This window comes from Eurypyga helias, unplaced genomic scaffold, assembly GCF_000690775.1.
Source record: "Eurypyga helias isolate BGI_N326 unplaced genomic scaffold, ASM69077v1 scaffold1694, whole genome shotgun sequence".
Taxonomy (NCBI): Eukaryota; Metazoa; Chordata; class Aves; order Eurypygiformes; family Eurypygidae; genus Eurypyga; species Eurypyga helias.
In genome coordinates this window covers 26084-45199 of record NW_010244196.1, presented here as the reverse complement: position 1 = coordinate 45199, position 19116 = coordinate 26084, and the positions used below count along the sequence as shown (strand labels likewise).

Genomic DNA, 19116 nt, shown 5'->3' with positions numbered 1-19116 from the left:
TCTGTCAACAGAAAACCCTGCAAAACAGAATCCCAGTTGATGCTACAAAGACGAACGCCGAAGTCATACTGGTAAAGCAACAGCAATGAAAAGACCTAAATAAGAGTTGTGATGGATGTTTAACACACCCCACCACCCCAAGATATCTGGATTTTAAATGTCAGCAACATTTGATACTACCTGAAATAGACGCTTTCAAAGAAGCTTTAAATGAGAACATTTTTGGTCCTTCTAAGCAGGAGGATGAAGGGTACATCTCAAAACTATTTTCTCTGGCAAGACCTGCATGCCAGTTCACCCCACCATGCTCTGTGCTGGAGGAATTTTCACTGGGGGACTCTGCTCTTCCTCAAAAAGGACCAGAGCCACATCCCCATGTGCACATCCTCTCCGTCCTCCAGCCACAGCATCCACAATACGATTTAACGCAGCCCACGGGGCAACTTCTTCCTCCCAAGAGCTGAGACACCAGAAACGCAACCCCGGGACACGTGCGTTTAATAGCTTACTCAACCACAGGATGATGCTTTTCATTCTACCTTTGGTTAAATCTTTTGACATCTGTGGGAACAGCACGTTATTTAAGCATCATCAGGCCTTTGCACTCCCTGTCTTACAACAGGTACTGAACTGTCTGCTGTCACCTGCTCTTCTTCTGCTGACTGAAGATCAGACATACTTTTTCTACCTCCACCTTTGCACTGCCCTGAACTGTTTGCTGGCTGTTCGCCCCCTGCTTCTACATGTGGAGCTATCTGTGATCTCACCACAGAAATGACTCAAAAGCCAGGAAATACTGACGAAGGTGGTCAGAAGCCACACACAGCTTTACACCGGCCATCATGCCACTTATCAGACGTGGCATGAGTTAACCCTGCAGCCTCCAAGGCTGACTGAAAGCCAAACACACGGCATTACCTGCTTTGATGTACCGGGGTGGTCATCCTGACACTCCTCAGCAGTCCCACAAGGGCTGGTTGGTGCACACAAAGGTCATGCTTTCAAGATCACACGAAGTTGTTTTGCTTGCTAAGCTGAGGGCTTTCCCCTGCAACTGCTTGGGGATATATAAACCATGGCCACGTTTCTTGGGAAGACTCTTAACCATGCTCCTCCATCAAGTATCGATACAAAAACAAAGGGTTTCGTAAGAAAATAAAAATATAGTTTTTCATACATATTTTGAAGCCACAGGCAGCTACATTAAGATGAAATACCATCTGATATTTAGTGCAAATACACCAAATCTTCAGTGGCTTGAGTCTGGCTTAGTTTCAGCATAGGAGCTTTTTACCCAATGCCCTCCTCTCATTACAGAGTTGGCCTCCCTCGTTATGAAGATGAATGCCCAATCAGTAGGGCATGTGCTGATAAAAAACTCTGCATCACTTACTGGCCAAGCAATTGGTAAGAAACACTTCTCTGTGCTAACAATCTATTTGCATTTCATTTTAATATTACGCTTCTTCCCTCGTTTCTACTGTTTTGAAAGTTCATTATCTTCAGATGTCCATGTTTTTCGGAACACAACCTGTGAACCTGTAGTGTGCAGCACAGGGCAAGCACTGAACTAAAGGGCAGCTTGTTTCACAGTACTCCACGTAAGAAAACTGACCATAGTACAAGCAAAATTAAATAAACTGAAATATAAAAGACAGCAGAAGTTAGATTCATCCAGAAATATAATATAATGTCTGGGAGTTGAAAACCAGAGACTTAGCTACAAAACAGAAACAATGAAATGACCAGCAAATATTAAGTGAAAGAGGAAAACTTATATTGCATGCTGCACACATTAAAATTAAATGCAAAATTCACACGTTGGAGCATCAGGACAGAGTGATGAAGGTCTGAAGCCATGGGAAGAAGAAAGCAAAAGGAACACCTTGAATAAAGCAACACAAACAAAAACAGGAACTGAGCAGCTTCCAAAGGAAAAATAGTGACCATATCTCAAATGAGAAAAAGCAGCATAGAAGCAAAGAACAAGTATATGGTCAAAGCATCACAGGTAACACTGACTGCACAAAACACTTGGTATTTTGAAAGAATCAGGCCTATTTGTATATCTATGCAAAATATATACACAAATCCAAATGTATATATGTACACATAGGCACTACTGTACATATGTATATGCAATCATTAACGCAACTGCCCTTCGACAAGTTTCAGCATCTGACTCTGGGTGCAAGCAAGACCGCTGCAGTTGTGCAAAGCTACACGTCTGTGATTACTGAGAAGTAGTGGTAGAAAAGACCCAAAGCAGTCCCCAAATAGCTTAGACCCAGATGCAGTTTCATCAACATCACCATGCCAGCCCGACCTCTGAACATTTCCAGCTCATTTGTAGGAATTAAATATTCATCCAAAGCTGTGGATTCTATCAGTACAGATTACATCTATTTCCAACCCTGCTAATCTGAAGAGATGGCCGACATCTCTCCTGACATCATGAGGTTTACATGAGGCCATCCCACCCAGAATGCTAATTTGGGAATACTGGATGCATGAGAAATTTAATTCAAAGGCCAGCACAGGACCACAGGACTATCATCCTGTAAAAGAAGGGTTATAATTGCTGTCCTTAACATTTTTTGGTTTTGGTTGTTTGTTTGTGGGGGTTTTTTTTGTGAAGAAAGGGACATGCTGCATAAAAAAAAGATTTCCCCCCACCCCTCAAACAAGGGAACACATGACAACTCTGAGAATGTATGCTCCAACTGTATGGACATGCTGATCTTTGGGGTTTCCGGTTTTGGGATGTGGAAAGTTGCATTTCCATAAAGCCTGCTTGTCTCACAGCTCCAGGGAGCATCGGCCTCCCAAGTCCAAGGCTGTTTTGGTCTGACACTTCAACGCTCAGTCGGTCTTTGATATGTGCGCATTACCAATGCCATATGAGAGCAGAAAGAAAGTGGTGAAAGAAAGAACTGCAGACAGATTGTTCTACGCCTCGGCAAAGCCGCCTTTCAACTCCGGAAGAACTGTGCTCGCTGCTCTGTGTGCGGAGGACCCCGTTTAGTGCTCTGCATCCATAGCATCTAAGTACTTGGCTTCAATGATCCTAGGGAGCAGGTTATACCTAAGATTGAACCAGAGGGAGCATGCATTAGTGCTTGTTTTTAAATTTAGGTAATGTTTTATCTGTCCCAAGACACTCAGTTGAGTTTGCCCAAGGCCATACATGTAACAGATTCGCCCAGCTGAAGAGGAGCTGAACTGAGGGGAAGTAAAAACAACCAATCCTGCAAGCAAATACCACATTTATAGGAGTAAGAGCGCAGAGCTCTTCCTGGAAGAAGCCTTGTCATTTCAGTTGAAGAGGAAAGAGAAATCCTCACCATCATAGGAGAAAAGTTGTTTTCCTAGAGTGCTCTATCACCCCACAGTCTTAAAGGAACCATCTCACCCAACCCACAGCTATGCTCCTGGCTTGCGCTGGGGAGGCAGGCAAAGGCTTCCTGATGCCTCCAGTTTGCTAGTGGATGGGTTACTTTGCCAAGAATCGCCATTTACTTCTACTTTCTGCTTTCTTCACCACTCTCCCTATAGTTTCCCAACACACACCCACCTCATGCAGCCTCAGTCATCACAACACTGTCAACACCAGGCACTGAGAGCTCAGAGGAGAAACCCACCTCTAGATTTACAGGGCTGGCTCAAAGACCTGCACAGGTGGGCTATTTGTCTCATGCTTCCTCAGTTCTTCATGTACCCTAAGTCACTCCTTCCAGCTGTCCCACAAAGAAGCTTTAATAGACATCCCAGAAGCTTTGCTCTTTAGAGGAGCACCAAAGATATCAGCAAGACTTGAGACCATAGCAAGAAGTTAAGCAGGGCTGTGACAGTCATTCCTCCATCCCTACCTGGAGTGTGGTTTCCACTAGATCATGGAGACAGTAATTCCCTTTTGTTTATTTGTTTGCAAGAACATCCTCATGAATTAACATATTTGGATGAGAAACGCAAGGCACTGTAAAAATATGCTATAAAGTTGCCCTCACTAAATACTACTGCATATTTAGTTTGACACTTTCCCTTCCTTAACAAGGAAGCTGTTCTTCAGCTGTTAAAACAAGGCACAAAGCACTAGGAAGCCAGTTAAAGACCCAGAAGAGCCGTTTCAATAGCTATAAAACAGATCCTGAACAGCCCTTACTACTGAGAAATACCAGGATCTGCTTAAATAGACCTGTCATGAAATAAAATGCTTGACAGCCATGGGAACACAGATAAGCATCACAGAGAACTTGAAAAGAAGAGTCTTCCTCTCCCATCAATCTTAACCTGAGTACTCCCCCAAAGCAGGGATTAGTGTAACCAAAAACTAGTTACCCCAAAGCTGTGAATCAAAGCCAGGAACGAACTGCGGATACCCAAAGAGATGACGTTTTTCTCCTAACAGGCTGTTCTCCACTGCAACAATGAGAAGCCATAAAATCCGTTATCTTTCACATTAACACTACACCAGTAGAAAAAGATGGTCCCTCAGCACTGACAATGCAAATCATGCATCTCATGCTGTCAGACAGATGGAAATGCAGCTTTGAAACAGAAAAATAACATGGCTGGGTTTCTGGATGGGACACTGAGCCATGACTCACTCATGTGGGTTTGATTCTTGACTTTGACCCCTGGCTACTCTCCCATCTCCTCTTCCTCCCTTCACTTAAAAAGAGAACAGATTTTATTTCATCTACTCATCTCATCTATTTAAAAGTGCCAAATCTTTGGGAAAAAATCATTAACTTGAGCTTGTGCATCATGGTGCTGCCTTCTCATCTGGAGTCCACAAACTACACCAAGGCAAAAGATATCAGAAAGGAAAGCCAAGGGCAAATTTCTGTGTTGTGCCAAGCAGCACCATTTTCCCCTTAGCAACAGATCTGATTAAGCAGCTACTAGAAAAAGCTGCTCTGGAAAGAGAAATGAGTTAGCAACAGAGCTGGTATGACAGTATCTTATTTACTCAAAAGAAGATATATTTGCACCACTAAATTATCCACCTCTTATTACAAAATCAGGTGCTTTGACTGTGCTCTCTCCACACTAATTTAGCTTACTACACTACATCAGATACTTCCAACGTTTGGCAAAGTGTTCCACGTTCTCTTTTCTGTACTGAGCTGCTCGGTGTGGAGACTTGCAATTCCCACAAGAGCCACTCATCTGGCACTGCACACAGTTCAAGTATTTACCAGCCACTTAACCAGACATCCAAAGTGACATCTGTGTGAAGGGTGGGTAAGAGACTCTTACCATAGGAACAATAATTTCAGTGTTTTCCAAGATTTTGTTTATCTTCAAAAAATACATCCCAGATAGCTCTAACCTGATCTTGTTGAAAGCCATGTTTGTTTTGACATTTGTTTTAGAAAGAACTGGACCCATCTTTATCACCCAAGGAAAACACCACAACAGCTCCCTTTGCAGATCAGCACATCGGCAGCCCCGAACTCTAACATCAGACAGAAAATCTCTGAGACTGCAAGCTCAAAGACAACCACATATCAGTGGATGCCATGCTGTCCTAAAAATAAAGTGGGCTGGAAACAGATCTGTTCCTTCCAAGATCTTATTATGGCTTCTCATTACATCCAAAGGATGAAAAGCATGAATGATTTAACTGGAGAACAGTGGGCAGCCACTGTTAATGAACATTAAGGAAAAAATTAGTTAAGTTTCTCAGTGATTCTGTCTCAAGACTGCAAGATATTGTGGGGTCCTCCCAGTTCTAAAGATACATTTTAAGACTAAATGTGACCAGTTTGACTTAACTCACCATTTGCAATGGCACTCAGCAGTGCAGGAATAAGGTTACAACAGCACTGGATGAGAGATAAGGATTCCTCTCAGGAAAAGTTTCTAGCTGAGGCCTAAGCACAGGTAATCAAATCAAATTGCAAAGCAATAAGGAACATGATCAAATGCTTAGAGGGAAGGCTCAGACTACAGCTTCTCAGGAAGATCAGGCCTCTCAAACACTGCAAAAAAGGAGACTTTATTTGCCTCTCTGCTAGCTGTAAGGAGAGTACCTGCTAGCCCAGAACCCTTTGCACAACAACCAGCATCAGTGAAATCACAAGGTCTCTACACTATTCCTTCTCAAGCCTAAGCAGTCTGTGAAGATGTCACCATCACCCATTTCCACGATGTGGCTACTCAGGAATGTACTAGGTGCCCTGCTAGACCACTCAGACTTCCCGCAGTCCAAACCTGATGGCAAAAGACACAGGAGACAGGAACAAAGACAGTCAAGCTTTGGCTGGAAAAGCTTCATACCTGATAGGGATCATCCCTATCATGATGAGCGGGAAGATCATCTTCATGTAGGGCAATGGTGACATGCCAAAACCACAGAGGATGAGGAGCTGCAGGACCTGCAAGCCTGTGAAATAGTGGATCTTCCTCTGGGGCACTCTGCGAATGTAATGTGTAGGAGGATAAGCAGTCTGGGAAGAGAAGAATGACATGTTAGATCTGCAGCAACCTGGACTTGTGACAGCAGAATGTGACACAGGCTTTTGAACACAAGGGTTTTAAGGAAATCAATTTACACACACATAGTTCATCAACAGATTCCTTAACAGGTTCAACAGCTGGACACGGGATTTGTAGGGTTAAAGCAAGGGCCTCAAACTACAGCATTGACAGCAACACACAGAAGATGACTGGGCACTAGAAACCTGGGAAGACAAGACACTCCACACAGCTAAGATTGCCTTTGGGAGCATCTGGAGTGCAATAAAATATCTCGATAAGTACCATAATTAGATTCCCCTCAGTAGGATTATCAGGACTTTGCAGCAACATGGGAAGTGCCTGTGGGGCGTGCAAGGGGGTGATAATAAGCAGATCCATTCTGATGTTATTACTGCTGGATGGTTTCTCCACCTGAAACCTAGCTCCTCATGATTTCATAGCCTTCTCTTTTGCTGATCAACTCCATGCTTGCCAATGGTGATCCCATTTCTTGGCTGAACCCCAGCAGGGGAAGACCACAAGATGTGACTGAAGAGGTATGGGAAGAGGCTGTACTTAAACTGCAGTGATTTTATCAATTCATATAAACTATTCATTTTTGAGAAAGAAAAAGGTGACATTAATAAGCTAAATATCGCTCGTGGGTTTTTTTGACAGTTACTTGCTCATGTCTGAGCACAGGCTTTGACTCACTGTCTATACATCAACATAGAGGATGAGCGACTGTCTGCTGGCACCGATACAGACTCCATGGATTTCAGATTGTGCCGTGACTCATTAAAAGGTTTCCAGAAAAGGGGAGATCTCCGTATTTGAGAATACTTTTTGATTTCCCCAAACCAAAGCTTGGAAAATTCCACGCATAATTTGTACTAAACCCAGAAGTAATATTCCACATACAGCAGTAACTATTCAATCCTCATTAAAAAATTGACATGACAAACGTAATCTTTGCCTGGATTTCACAGTTTTAACTTCTGGGATATAATATTAGAGATCCAGATAGATTAGCAGAGATGCAGACCAAATGTTGGGCTCATTAAACCCTTGACCCTCGTTACATAAGAGAAGGTGAGCTGAAGGCCCGTTATCACTCCCAGGTACCACCTACACTGCAAGTTAACACCTTCTTCGTATTTGTAGTAGAGAGAGCTTGAAAACAGATCTTCCAGATTTGTTTCCACCCCACATCAGAAGGGTTTCAATAATGCAAGTAATTTCAGTTTGAGTTTAAAACCCTATCTCTCGGTATTTCTCACAAGTCAAAATGAAGGTGTAAAACACAGCAAAAAGTCACCTGTCCTGAAGCTTTGCTGTGGAAATCAAAGATCACCATTTACTGACATTATGCACATTCTTTTAAATACTTTTTTCATAATTTTTAAAATGCGTGTACTCCACAGCTGCCACACCACCACAGTGGGTTTTTATAACTTATAAATACTCTACATTCAGCGAGCAACAGTTTCTGCAGCTTTTTTTTTTTTTTTAAAGTCATTGTTTGAATGTATGTTTGGCAGTTTAGGGGGTGTCTTCACTGACAGCTGCTATCCTGGCTCCATCCACACACTCATCTTTGCCTCTGGAAAGCTGCTCCCTGGAGCAATTCTTAGCAAACTGGAAATAGAAGGATTATATCGGAGACATTGCTCTCAGCAAGAAAGCTATAGTGTTTTGTGGCAGGGAAATGCAGAAAGCAATTTATGTAGAATTTGAATGACAGGTGAGATGTAGCACAAGTCTAGGAAGAATTCAGCTACCACCTTTATTTAACCCAGCAATAACCATGCCACTTTTCTTGTCTGACACCGCATTATTCTCCAACTCATCTGTCCAGTTTAATGGCAAAGACTTCTCTTGCTCATGTCTCAGTGGCAGACAGGCTAAACTAGAGACCATCAAGTTTCACTCCCTCTTTGCAGAGAAAGGTAAAAGGGATATGCAAAGTGCAGGCTGGAGCTGGAAATAAGCCTCCTGAGAACATGAGTTTTGGGGGTAACCCTATTTCCAACACCATCAGCTTTCCACGTCAGCACCAAACTCTTCCAGGAGCCAAGACTGTAAATACAATTGCCTTCTGTTCCATCAGGCTGGCGCCCCAGTCTGTGTACCTGTTCCTTGAGCAGGAGAGCCACCCTTTCAAAGAGCTGGTTCCCATCAATGGAGGTCAACGCAATGTAGAGGAAGAGGCCATAGAGGACCGGCTTTGGGATCCACTGGAGAGGGAAAGGGAGGAGCAGGACCGAGAGGCCAACCAAGAAGTTTGCCACTAGACTTGTCAGCCGTGTCTCCTTCACACTCACAATCCTGAAAGCAAGAAAGCAGGGATTAGGAGAGTAGGATAATACCCTAGTATCCATATAAATGCTTATTGCTAAGGCTTACTACTCTGTAGGTGCAGGACACGTGCCTCTCGGGAAAGGGAAACTCATCTTCACTGCACTAAGATCAGCACTTCTGGCACTGTGCTGACACTGAGAAGGCAGAGCTCTGCTGGATCCAGGCCAGGCACTTAATCCACAGCTCAAACAGAGCAGCTGGAAAAATGCCAAATTCCCCTTCTGCAAAGCTCCACAGATCCTATCCTGAACTAAGTTGCCCTCTAAACTAATTCTGTTTAGCATATCGCAAAAAAAACCCAGGCAAGAATCCTCTTTCTGGACAGTAATCCTTTCCTCGATTTACCCAGTGCATATGCGACTAGCTTTTATGCAAAAGAAAACTCATTGACTTCTGCAGCAAGTAATGAACCTCTTGTAAAAAAACAAAGTCTGCACTCTTGACTGCGAGTCAGCATTTTTGAGGTATATGAGGATCTCCTTGTTTATATGGAAGGGAAAGCTGAGAGCACTATGCAGGGAGCTAGAAATTTTAATTCTGCTATGGATAATGGCAGTTGCATGGCAAATTGCTTATTACCATGCAAAACGTAATTAATAAATGCAAATTTTCCAGAGCTGACAAACCACAGATTCCTTTCTTTTTTCCCCTAACCTCTCCTATTAAAAAAAAAAAATCATAATGACAGGAAAGCATACAGCAACTTTCAGGGCCTACTGGGAGGCTGAGGAGAGGTTGCTTTGTTTTCTTTTCATTTCAGCTAAACCTGTGAGCATCTCCTAGTTTGAAAAAAAGTGTTACCACAAACAATAGGAGGAAAGAAAACCCTTATCTTTCAAGACTACATATAAATAGAGAAAAGGGGGATCCCTAATGTAATTTTAAGATAAAGCCATCAATTCACTGGATAAACTAGAAAGTAAATCCCCCCTGCTATCAGGAGAAATTCTCCATAGGCTGTTTTGGTGTCATCTAGTGGCCTCATTCCCTGAACGCGAGACCTCCTATTCCCAACTAACCCTGTACAAAAAAAAAAAAAAATACTCTGAGGATTAACACAAGAGCCAGCCACAAGATCTATCAAAACACATTTCCCTCCTTTACATGTGCACTGCTTGGATTTTGTAATATCTTCTGTCCTAAGGAAGATTGCTTCTCAGCAAATTCTTTCAATATTAAGTTTGAGTGTCTTGTTTATAAGTAAGGTCAGTTGAACTTCAAAATCTGTTTATACATTCAAGAGCATTATGAAGCTGTAGGATGAAGGAGCCTTCCACACCTGTATTCAGAGAGAGAGGGAAAGGGTAACAGCCTAAGGCTTGCTCTCAGGATACGGATAACAGCAGAATTTACATGAGCAGTCATGAGACCTAAGGAACAACAGATATCACAAACAGTACACAAAGTCCTGAGGACCACACACATTCCTTGGTGAATAATGGGGCAGGTCATGCCTATCATCCAGGATTACCAGGAGAGGTTGCACAGAAGAGACTCAGGAGATGTTAACGCCTAAGTAATCTCCCCTCTTCCAGCTAGGTTTAAACAGCAGACGTTACAGCTTTCCTCCTTCCCAACAGATTTTGTTTGGATCCTCTTGCAAGTCTCCTGTGTCAAGAGATCCCTGTCATTGCCTAGAGAAGCAGAGGGAGAGTAGAGCAGTTCACTCTTGTTGCAGACTGCTCTTGCCAGCTCCGGAAGAACTGGGATATTACCTAGGTGGACAGGCACCCTTGTCACTGCCTCCAGGTCTGGTTCACCACAGAAGTCTGAGATGGCAGAGCCAAGCAGCTTAAAGTGCAACTGCAAGGGTTAATTCAGAGTAATCTGATAGTCTGATAAGGAGTGATCAGACTACTCCAGAGCTAACAAAACCACTATGAGCCTCTCAAGTGGCTCAGTAAAGCAGGAGCTGCACTAACTGATTTAGCCTCATCTAGGCACAGCAGGAGTTCCCCATGCTTCATCACTGGGCAAGCAGAAGCATTTCTGCTATTTCAGGCAAAGACCTAACCCACCGCTGGGGATGCTCATGACCTGCAAGCTTCAGTCTGAGCACGCACAAGTCTGCCACGTTCTGTGCAAGTGAAATCATGCAAACCAAAGAGTTCAGGATCAAAATTAGATACTAAGCCATCACATTTCAATCAGATGCAAGTCTGCAAGTACAAGAAGAGCTCAAAGTAGCAGCACTTTGGTCATGGATTTTTGAAGTTCATGAAATTTTCTGCCTGTCATCCCTTGGGGATGTAGCAATCACAGCACTGAAAAGTCTTTGATCACATATAAAATGTACTGCAACTACTACAGTCAGTTCCTGCTAATGCCATGTATTAAAGTAGCCTGGTCAATTATGAGCTATTTTAACTATGTTCTGATCAGAAATTCCAAACTTAGTATCTTTAAAGCTGCAGTTCCCAGACTCAAATTGGTCTTTTTCCAATTCTAGCACCTTTCTTATTTCCAGAGTAAGGACATCAAGACAGTCACATCAAGTCAATAGAAGAAATCCAGGAATTTGGATGTGTTCAGAAACTGGTTTGGCTCTTGAGAAAACAGCTCCAGAAACCCTGTGCTGCAGCAGAAATTATGGAGATTAAAGATCATAATCCAGAGTCATTTCACCAGAATCCTTGAAACACAGCTAGCACTAGATTAGTCATTCCCAACCTCCTCCACATGAGCAATGAGAGCCTATTTGCAGACTGCCACATGAAACTCAAGTGGTTACTCTACAGGGAAGCATAAAATTTTGCTTCCATTGTGACAGATCTTTATTCTTGTTTATATCATCCTCCTCACTGAGAGCTTTGCTTCTAGTGCAGGAAAGGAGCCTGTCAAGGGAACCAGCACTGGAAGAACTCCTGATTTCCTAATTGAGCTTCAGTATGTTCCTTTTTCAGCAGATCTGGCGGGGGGGGGGAGAAAAAGACAACATCACTCAGAGCCTCCTGTTTTATAGCTCAGTGCCTTGCAGAGAACAAAGTGCCTCAGTCTCAAAGGGAGTTCAAAAAGCTAGGAAATCCTCATTCCCTTTTTCACTCCCAATTTCCAGTTCACAGCACTCATTTACGTACCAGTTCAGAAAAGGAAGGGCATTGCCAGGAGGAAACACGCTTAAGTGAGATCAGCGAGTCCCTCAGCCCTTTTTAGGATAGTCACTGGAGCCGTACCTAGGTTAGCATGGGCAAAGAGGACTCCCCCATGCTCTTTTAGGGCAGCTGGGTGAAGGATCAGAGGGCAAGCATAGAAGGTAGTCTTTAATTCAGTCAGGGAACTGGACTTTATCAGGGAGAAGCCGGAGTGCGGAATAAAGACGATGAGTGGCAAAACAGGAACAAAACCACCAGGCATTAAAACTGACAACAGAAGACACAGGAGGGAGGCTTGGCACATGGGTTTCAAAGTGTAAATTCTGCATCTCACACTGAAACGGAGAGCAAAACTGTCTCAGAGTAGATCATGGACACCAAGAACAAGGGCATGAATTAAAACCCTACAGGTCTCCAATAATATATTAAGTTATTGGGTTTTGTTTTAAATAGCATTTAGCATTTATTCAAGACAGCTATAGTTGTAGGAACAACTAATACCAACACATACTATTGGGAATACAAGCCCAAGGGACTGATCTCCCAGGAGATCATACAAGGATTATATAAGATCCTAAGATCATAAAAAGATCATATAAAAGCATTGCAGAAAGCATGTGGAAGGTGCTGTAGAAGATGAAATCTGTTCCCCATCAATCCAAAGAGCAGCCCTGCCAGGTTGGGCTGGGCCAGCTGGCACAAAGAACAGTGTGAAGGCGAGGCTAAAATTAAAAGACAGACCAACTCCATCCCCCAAAAGTAAATGACCACTTAGCCTCACTTTTGATAAGTGGCAACTCTGAAAATGGAAACCAAGACAGGATAATTAAAACTAATGGCATGTGAGTGGAAATTACCACTTCTGAGGTAAAAGCACTCAACTATAATATACTGAGTTTGAACAGACCAGATAATCTCTATTCTGGAGCAGGTTTCATTGGAAATTAGCTTTTTGGTTTTGGGTTGTTTTTTTTTTTTAATAGATCTCTCAGAGTGTGTTGGACAACTCAGAAGAGCAAAAAAGCTGGTCTTAAATAGAAGGCTGTGACCTGGCATGGCTTCACAGTCACTTTTGCTTAAAACCAAGAGATTTTAATAAGCATTGCGCCTTCCCAAAACGTGGCAAAAAATGCTATGTGAGCTCTGAAATAATGCTGCATTTTTCCCACCCTTCGTAATAACCACCAGACAGGTTTCAGGCAATGAATCAGGCTGATTTTTTTCTGGTGAAGACATCTGGAAAGATCTGGCCAAAGCATCTCCTCCTCAGCTTTCCACAAGGATAAATCCAAAATAGGCCTTGGCTGACACTTGCAGAGGATGATTTGCACCAGAATAGGTGAAATCCTTGGGGGCTGTTGATAGCCCCTGTCAAGAGCATAAATTTGTGGCTCTTTTAAAGCAAACACCTTGGTGAAGGGGGATGAAGCAGAGCCACAGGCCATACTGGCTAAGATAGCTTCATTTCATGCATCTCCCCTTCACCTTCATATCTGGCTGGTCTTCCAGACAATAGCTAACTCCCCAGCCATGTAACCCACTGTACCCAAAGGATTAGGAAACCACAAATGAAACTGAGGAGATCAGAGACAGCTCTGTGGTTCCTACTTACGTCTCATAGATGTGTCCATTTTCAACCCTTTCCTCCACATAGGCCAGGGCACGGACATGCATTGGGGAGTGAGGGAAGGCAGCATGGATCCACGGGAGGCCGAAGACTGATAGCCCTGTGTTAATTAGCGCAACGAGCAGGAGGTCCCAGTGATAAGCTGTTCCCTTCACCAACCTGAAACAAAGTTTTTGTTGACAGCAGTTACACGCAGCGCAAACTAACAGGCTGCTCTTGCTGAACCTGAGCTCAAGTGCTGAGCACCAAAGCGTACTTCCACGCACAGAGCCATTTCACACTCCTCCTGCTTTACAGCCTGCATTACATAAACACGAAAGGTAATGAAACTTGATAGTTTGCTCCCAAAGCAGTCATCTCCTGGAAAGAACAACACTGAGCAGAAAGGCAACCCACGGAAGCAACAGCCCATGAAAATTTCATCAGCATTTTGCCACTACATTTACTACAGAGTCCACTCAAAACATACTCATGTATCTGCTGGCACAGTCCATATGGGGAGTGGTTAGAAATCTGGGCACAGGTTGCCAAAATACCAACTTGGAAGTTTCCCACCGGTCTTATTTTTAACCCTGATCTCCCTCCTTCCCCACAAACAGAACATGTGCTCAGTACATTGCAGTAATCCCTTAATTATGTAATTGATACTGCATGATAAGAAAATGGGACATAAATTCATTAAGCTTCAGCTCCTCCTTAGTAGTCAACCAAGGAGATATGCTCCTAACTTTGGTGAACATAAATGAAGTAAGCTTCCCATTTTGTTTGTTGGAGGAGGGGGAAACTGGCAGCCTTCAAGGAAGCTGACCAGTTCACATCCACTTTGCAAGGACTATCAGAGAACAGCTGGTTATACTGCACTCACACCTAGTTTAACCTTGCCATATTTTTTTTAAGGTTTGCTCCTTTCTTGAATACACTCACCTGGTACCAGCTGCTCATGTACTAGGAATATCGTTTAGAAAAAGGCTGGGGAAGGATTCAGCTCTCAGACTTTGATACTAAACTTAAAGGTCTATAGCTGTGTTTCTGGCTGAACATCAGAGCAGACAGCTGTCGCCCTGACAACACCAGGAATCAGCCGAATTGCTCTCCAGGCACCATCAACTGGAAAGGGAGCACCATTTAAGTGTCTTAATGACACCCAAGCAAGCTCAATTCAATACCTAAGCAGAGATTCTGAGCCATCTGAGATGTTCTAGGACATGAGGTAGTAGACATGACCCAGCATATGAAGATCTATGCCTAATGTCTACGTCCAAGAGCAGCAGATGCCATTGTTTGGGCAGCAGCAATCTTAGGTGGCGTTTGGTTTTAGAACAAAGACTTGTCTCACTGGAAGTGCTCACCTCAGTGACTGAGGAGGCCATGGGGTGACTGGGTCAGGTAGAAGTCTACATTGCAATGCCTCTGAAGCTGGAAGGTGCTGGCAGGAAGGGTGGGATTTTAGACATGCTTCCTGTGTTGGCTCACACTCTGAAAGCACGGTGCCTGCTCATGTGCTGCTTTCTCAGAGTAAAGGCATCTCCAAGGTTATCGTTTGATTGTCCTGTCTGCCCTTTTCAGAGGGATTTCTATGTACAAAGGCCATACATCTAACAGCAGCATCATTTTAGTTGCCCTGGGACACTGTGTGGTCTCAGCAGTCTTACAGCACCGTGGGGTACACACCTGCTTTGACCAAGGGGTACGCTTCACTGCGCTTGTCTAGCTCACCACACAAAGAAAGATCTCAATGATTCATCCTCACATTGCCCAGCCAGCCCAGTACTCCTTGGACTGTTCCATAAGCTTATTGGGATTATTCTTTAGCAAAGCACATCAGTAAACTTTCAGACAAGCATCCCCCCCACCATTTTTTTTTACAGGGGGAAATCCCATTTGGTAAGACACCAGAGAGCATGTTCTTCATTTGTCTGGTACATATGACTGGATTTATTTCTGTGATGGTACCACAAACAGAAGGTGTTAAATCCCAGTTTTTCCATCTCTAGAAAACCATGCCCTGATACCCGAACAGCATAAGCTCAGCCCTGTAACAATGCATTATGAAAAACACCTATGAAGAACTCCAAAGAGTATTTTGCATTCCTTAAAGACACCCTAGTGGCAAACACCAGAAGTATAGAAGGAACTCGTATTATGAAACAGATGACCCACTTATATTACAGATTTATGCAACACTAAGTAAAGGGATATAATAAAGATAAGAGAAAAAAGCCAAGTAGCCAAAGAGAACCAAATTAGTATGACTGCATTTGAGCTTGTCTTCTCCCCCCTAATTCAGTGTCATTCCAGATACAACAACAAGAATGCTAATGTATGTTATGCAAGGAGAGAACCCTCCCACGCATTACGTTAGGAAAAAATCCTTTGAGACATGGTAGTTTCCCTGAAAAAGTCATACACATTCATCCTTCCTATCATAGCTGATTGTAGTTGGCATAAAAACATCAGAGGGAATATTTTAATAGTGCAACATCTCGACTCAAGTTTGCACATAAATCAGACCTATCAGACATTGTTTTACTTCCACCTTTGCAACTGGAGACTAACAGCTTCAAACACTTTTCTGATGCTCAAATACAGCATAGCATGATATGCCAGTTATGCAGGCCATTGAGTTTTCGTTTTTGCTAAATTCTCTGTACTGCAAGAGCAGCGCAAGTGTCCTAAATATCCCTAAATATCTGAAGGTATATCCACAGACCTCAAACCATACAAGATATCTACAAAACATTCACACCTGGGCAAAAAAGAAACAGGCTGAGTGATGAGCTCATTGATGCTTAGAATTTTTGACTTACTGTCACAATATTGGGTTTTTTTGGGATGAAGAGTTAAGCAGTAGAGTTACTTTCATCTGTGACAACAGAAGTTCTGACGAACACATCCCAAATACCTTTTTGGTATGCAGACAAAACTTTGGACAAGCAGTGCTTGAAAAAGACTTGAGGACATCCCTCCGCAGAGGAAAAGGAGTACCAAAAGTATTACCTGTTCTCCGGGGCATTTGTGAGCGATGCCACAATGTTCTGCTCTATGAAGAAGAGCATTGACAGGAGAAACCCCAGTCCCATGGCGCTCATCACTGACCCGATAGAGAGGGACTGGACTGGGGCAAGCACAAACAAGCTCTCAGATGGGTTGTAGTTAAATTTGGACACTGGAAAGAGGAGAGGAACGATGTTAGGAGGTGCCTTCTTGTCCAGCCTTCCACACGGACTCAAGTAATGTTTTACCCACACCACAAACTATGGGGTAACCAATGCACCAAACCAGGCATGATGCTGTGGCATGTGGGAGCCAGGAGGCCGTAAGAGATGAGCTCATCTGGCTCGTTTAGTTTATTTCTTTTTCCTCCATCCTCTTGCAACTTGGCTGCCACCCTGATTTGACAAATTACTGCCAGTTCTAGTGAGGCATTACATATATTTGAGCAAAACAAAAGAGGGAAACTTGTTTTCCACAGATGTGAGGCATTTCTAGATTAGAAAACCTTATTTCTAACTAGCAGTATACTCCTGCTCAGTTAATCAACTGAAAGAGGCAGTTCAAAACTTCCTCATATCCAACAAGCTGTGCAAGGCATTTTAGTACAAAATGCCACTATTTTCCGGCCATTGGAAGAAATCCACAATGGGATAAATCACACATGGCCACACATTATTTTACAATCCAACTGGATGGAATGGCTATCACAGAAAAAAAGCCATTTCTTATTTGTTTCCATACATTTCCTCGTGTCACCCACTCACGTCACCACAGGACAATGCAATTCCTGTCCCCATTATCACTTCCTGATATGGAAAAGCTGATCTATTTGGCCATTGAATGGTGTCTCATTTTTAGATTTCCTTGCGTAACTTAGAACTGCCCAGATGCTCCACACCATTTCACCTAAATTAGGAAAACGTAAACTGGAGGACAGACTGGGATCATCAACTCTATGTCTGTATGACGGGCAACAACCCTTCCTGCCTGCTGATTATTCTGCCCTTTGTTCTTCGCCAGAAATTGTTGATCATCTTTTTAGTAAGAAATACACACTTTAAGTTACATTGAAATTAAAAGACACACTAGAGTAATTTATCTAGAGGAAAAGCTCCTCTCTGCCTCATTTGATTACTGTTTTGAATGAATTAAGTCTAATACTGAGGAAATCTGAGCTCTTGGGGTGATGGAAGGTACATGCAGTATTTATGAAATTATATGGAAGAACTTTATTTTTTAGAGAGTTTCTTGGGATTTAATTTCTTTTTCATACACCCTATATAGCTTCCCCCAATATTCCAGTGAATAAAAGCATAACTTACTTTCAATTTCCTTGAAGATATAGGAACCCACAACAGAGAAAGTCAGAACTGAAATCGGTAAGGCACAGTCGGACAGAATTTCACGTACTCTCGCATGCAAATATGGGCTGCAATTTAAAGACAAAAAATTTCCATCATCACCACACTATAGGGACAATCATACATTCCAGAAAGCATTAATGCTTTAACAAGTGAAAATTCAGACCACTCTTGCAATGCAAGAGATATGTGAAGTGAGGAATTAGTCTCTAATTCAGCCCTAAATCCTCTGGAATCTATAGCCTTTGAAGGTTGATGAATGCATAAGCAAAACCCATAAAGAAACAAGAAACTAAGATATAAGCTAGAAACCTCCAAGCACCAATTTGTGTCTTACCTCCACTTTAGTTTAATTGCTTATTCAAGCATTTCAAATGAAGAGTTTTAAGGGCAATGGGAGTAAAACCCAGATTAGGGCTGGGCATTCAACTCAAGAGCATGCTGAAGGTACATTCCCAGCACTCCTTCCAGCACCAACAAGAATTTTTGTGTGCATCACCCCCACCAACAGTTCAGTGCCCATCTGGGGGGGAAGTTACAAGAGTTCCAACATGAAATATGTGGTTTACCCAAAGCTTTTTAGAGAAGTTGTTTGCGACACCAAACCAAATACGGAAGGGCATCTTCCAGCGACTGAACATTTTGCTGTGCTGCTAACATTTTCCAAGTGGCCAGCCAACTTCACCTCTAGCTTTGGCTTCCACTGCCACTAATGGAAGAGTTCCATCTAATTTTTTTGGGTTACAAAATTAAGACCTAAACCATTAGAAATTCCACACAGGCAATGTAAAATCATCAGTAGTCTGAGCTCTAAGACTGAAGTAACTCACCTTTTCTTAAACTGATAGAGCGTATGACCAAGCCAAAGGGTACCCAACATCAACATGAGACTAAGGACGGCAGTTTCACGTCCATAATGCACATCATGAGTGCCTGTTTGATTCTCTAGGGACATGGATCTGCTCACTGATGAATTCATCAAGAAGGTGGTATTGATGCCGAGGCTTGGAATAGCATCAGTTCGTGCTTTTTCCAAGTAACTGTCTCCTGTGCGCCCATGGTAGTAATATTTCTTAAAAACTGTACAAACAACCAACAGGCAAGCATTAGGATAGGCTTGTGACAATTAAAGCAAGTAAAATAAAGTGGTTTGTTCTTGCTTGACCATGCAATATTAATGTTATGCTTCAGCAGGTTTATAGCTCTACCCCTCAAA

The 19116-nt window shown here is 42.8% G+C and overlaps 1 protein-coding gene across 1 annotated transcript in view; it reads right to left on the bottom strand.

Moving 5' to 3' along the window:
- Positions 1-2678: 2678 nt before the first annotated feature.
- SLC4A11 (solute carrier family 4, sodium borate transporter, member 11) overlaps positions 2679-19116 on the bottom strand; it is a gene marked incomplete at its 5' end in the record, with an annotated part of 41181 nt that continues 24743 nt past the window's right edge. The window contains 7 exons of the mRNA XM_010149659.1: positions 2679-3085; positions 6286-6455; positions 8598-8793; positions 13531-13704; positions 16543-16711; positions 17862-17968; positions 18731-18980. Coding sequence (XP_010147961.1) covers positions 3022-3085; positions 6286-6455; positions 8598-8793; positions 13531-13704; positions 16543-16711; positions 17862-17968; positions 18731-18980 — 1130 coding nt within the window. The remainder of the gene's footprint in view (positions 3086-6285; positions 6456-8597; positions 8794-13530; positions 13705-16542; positions 16712-17861; positions 17969-18730; positions 18981-19116) is intronic.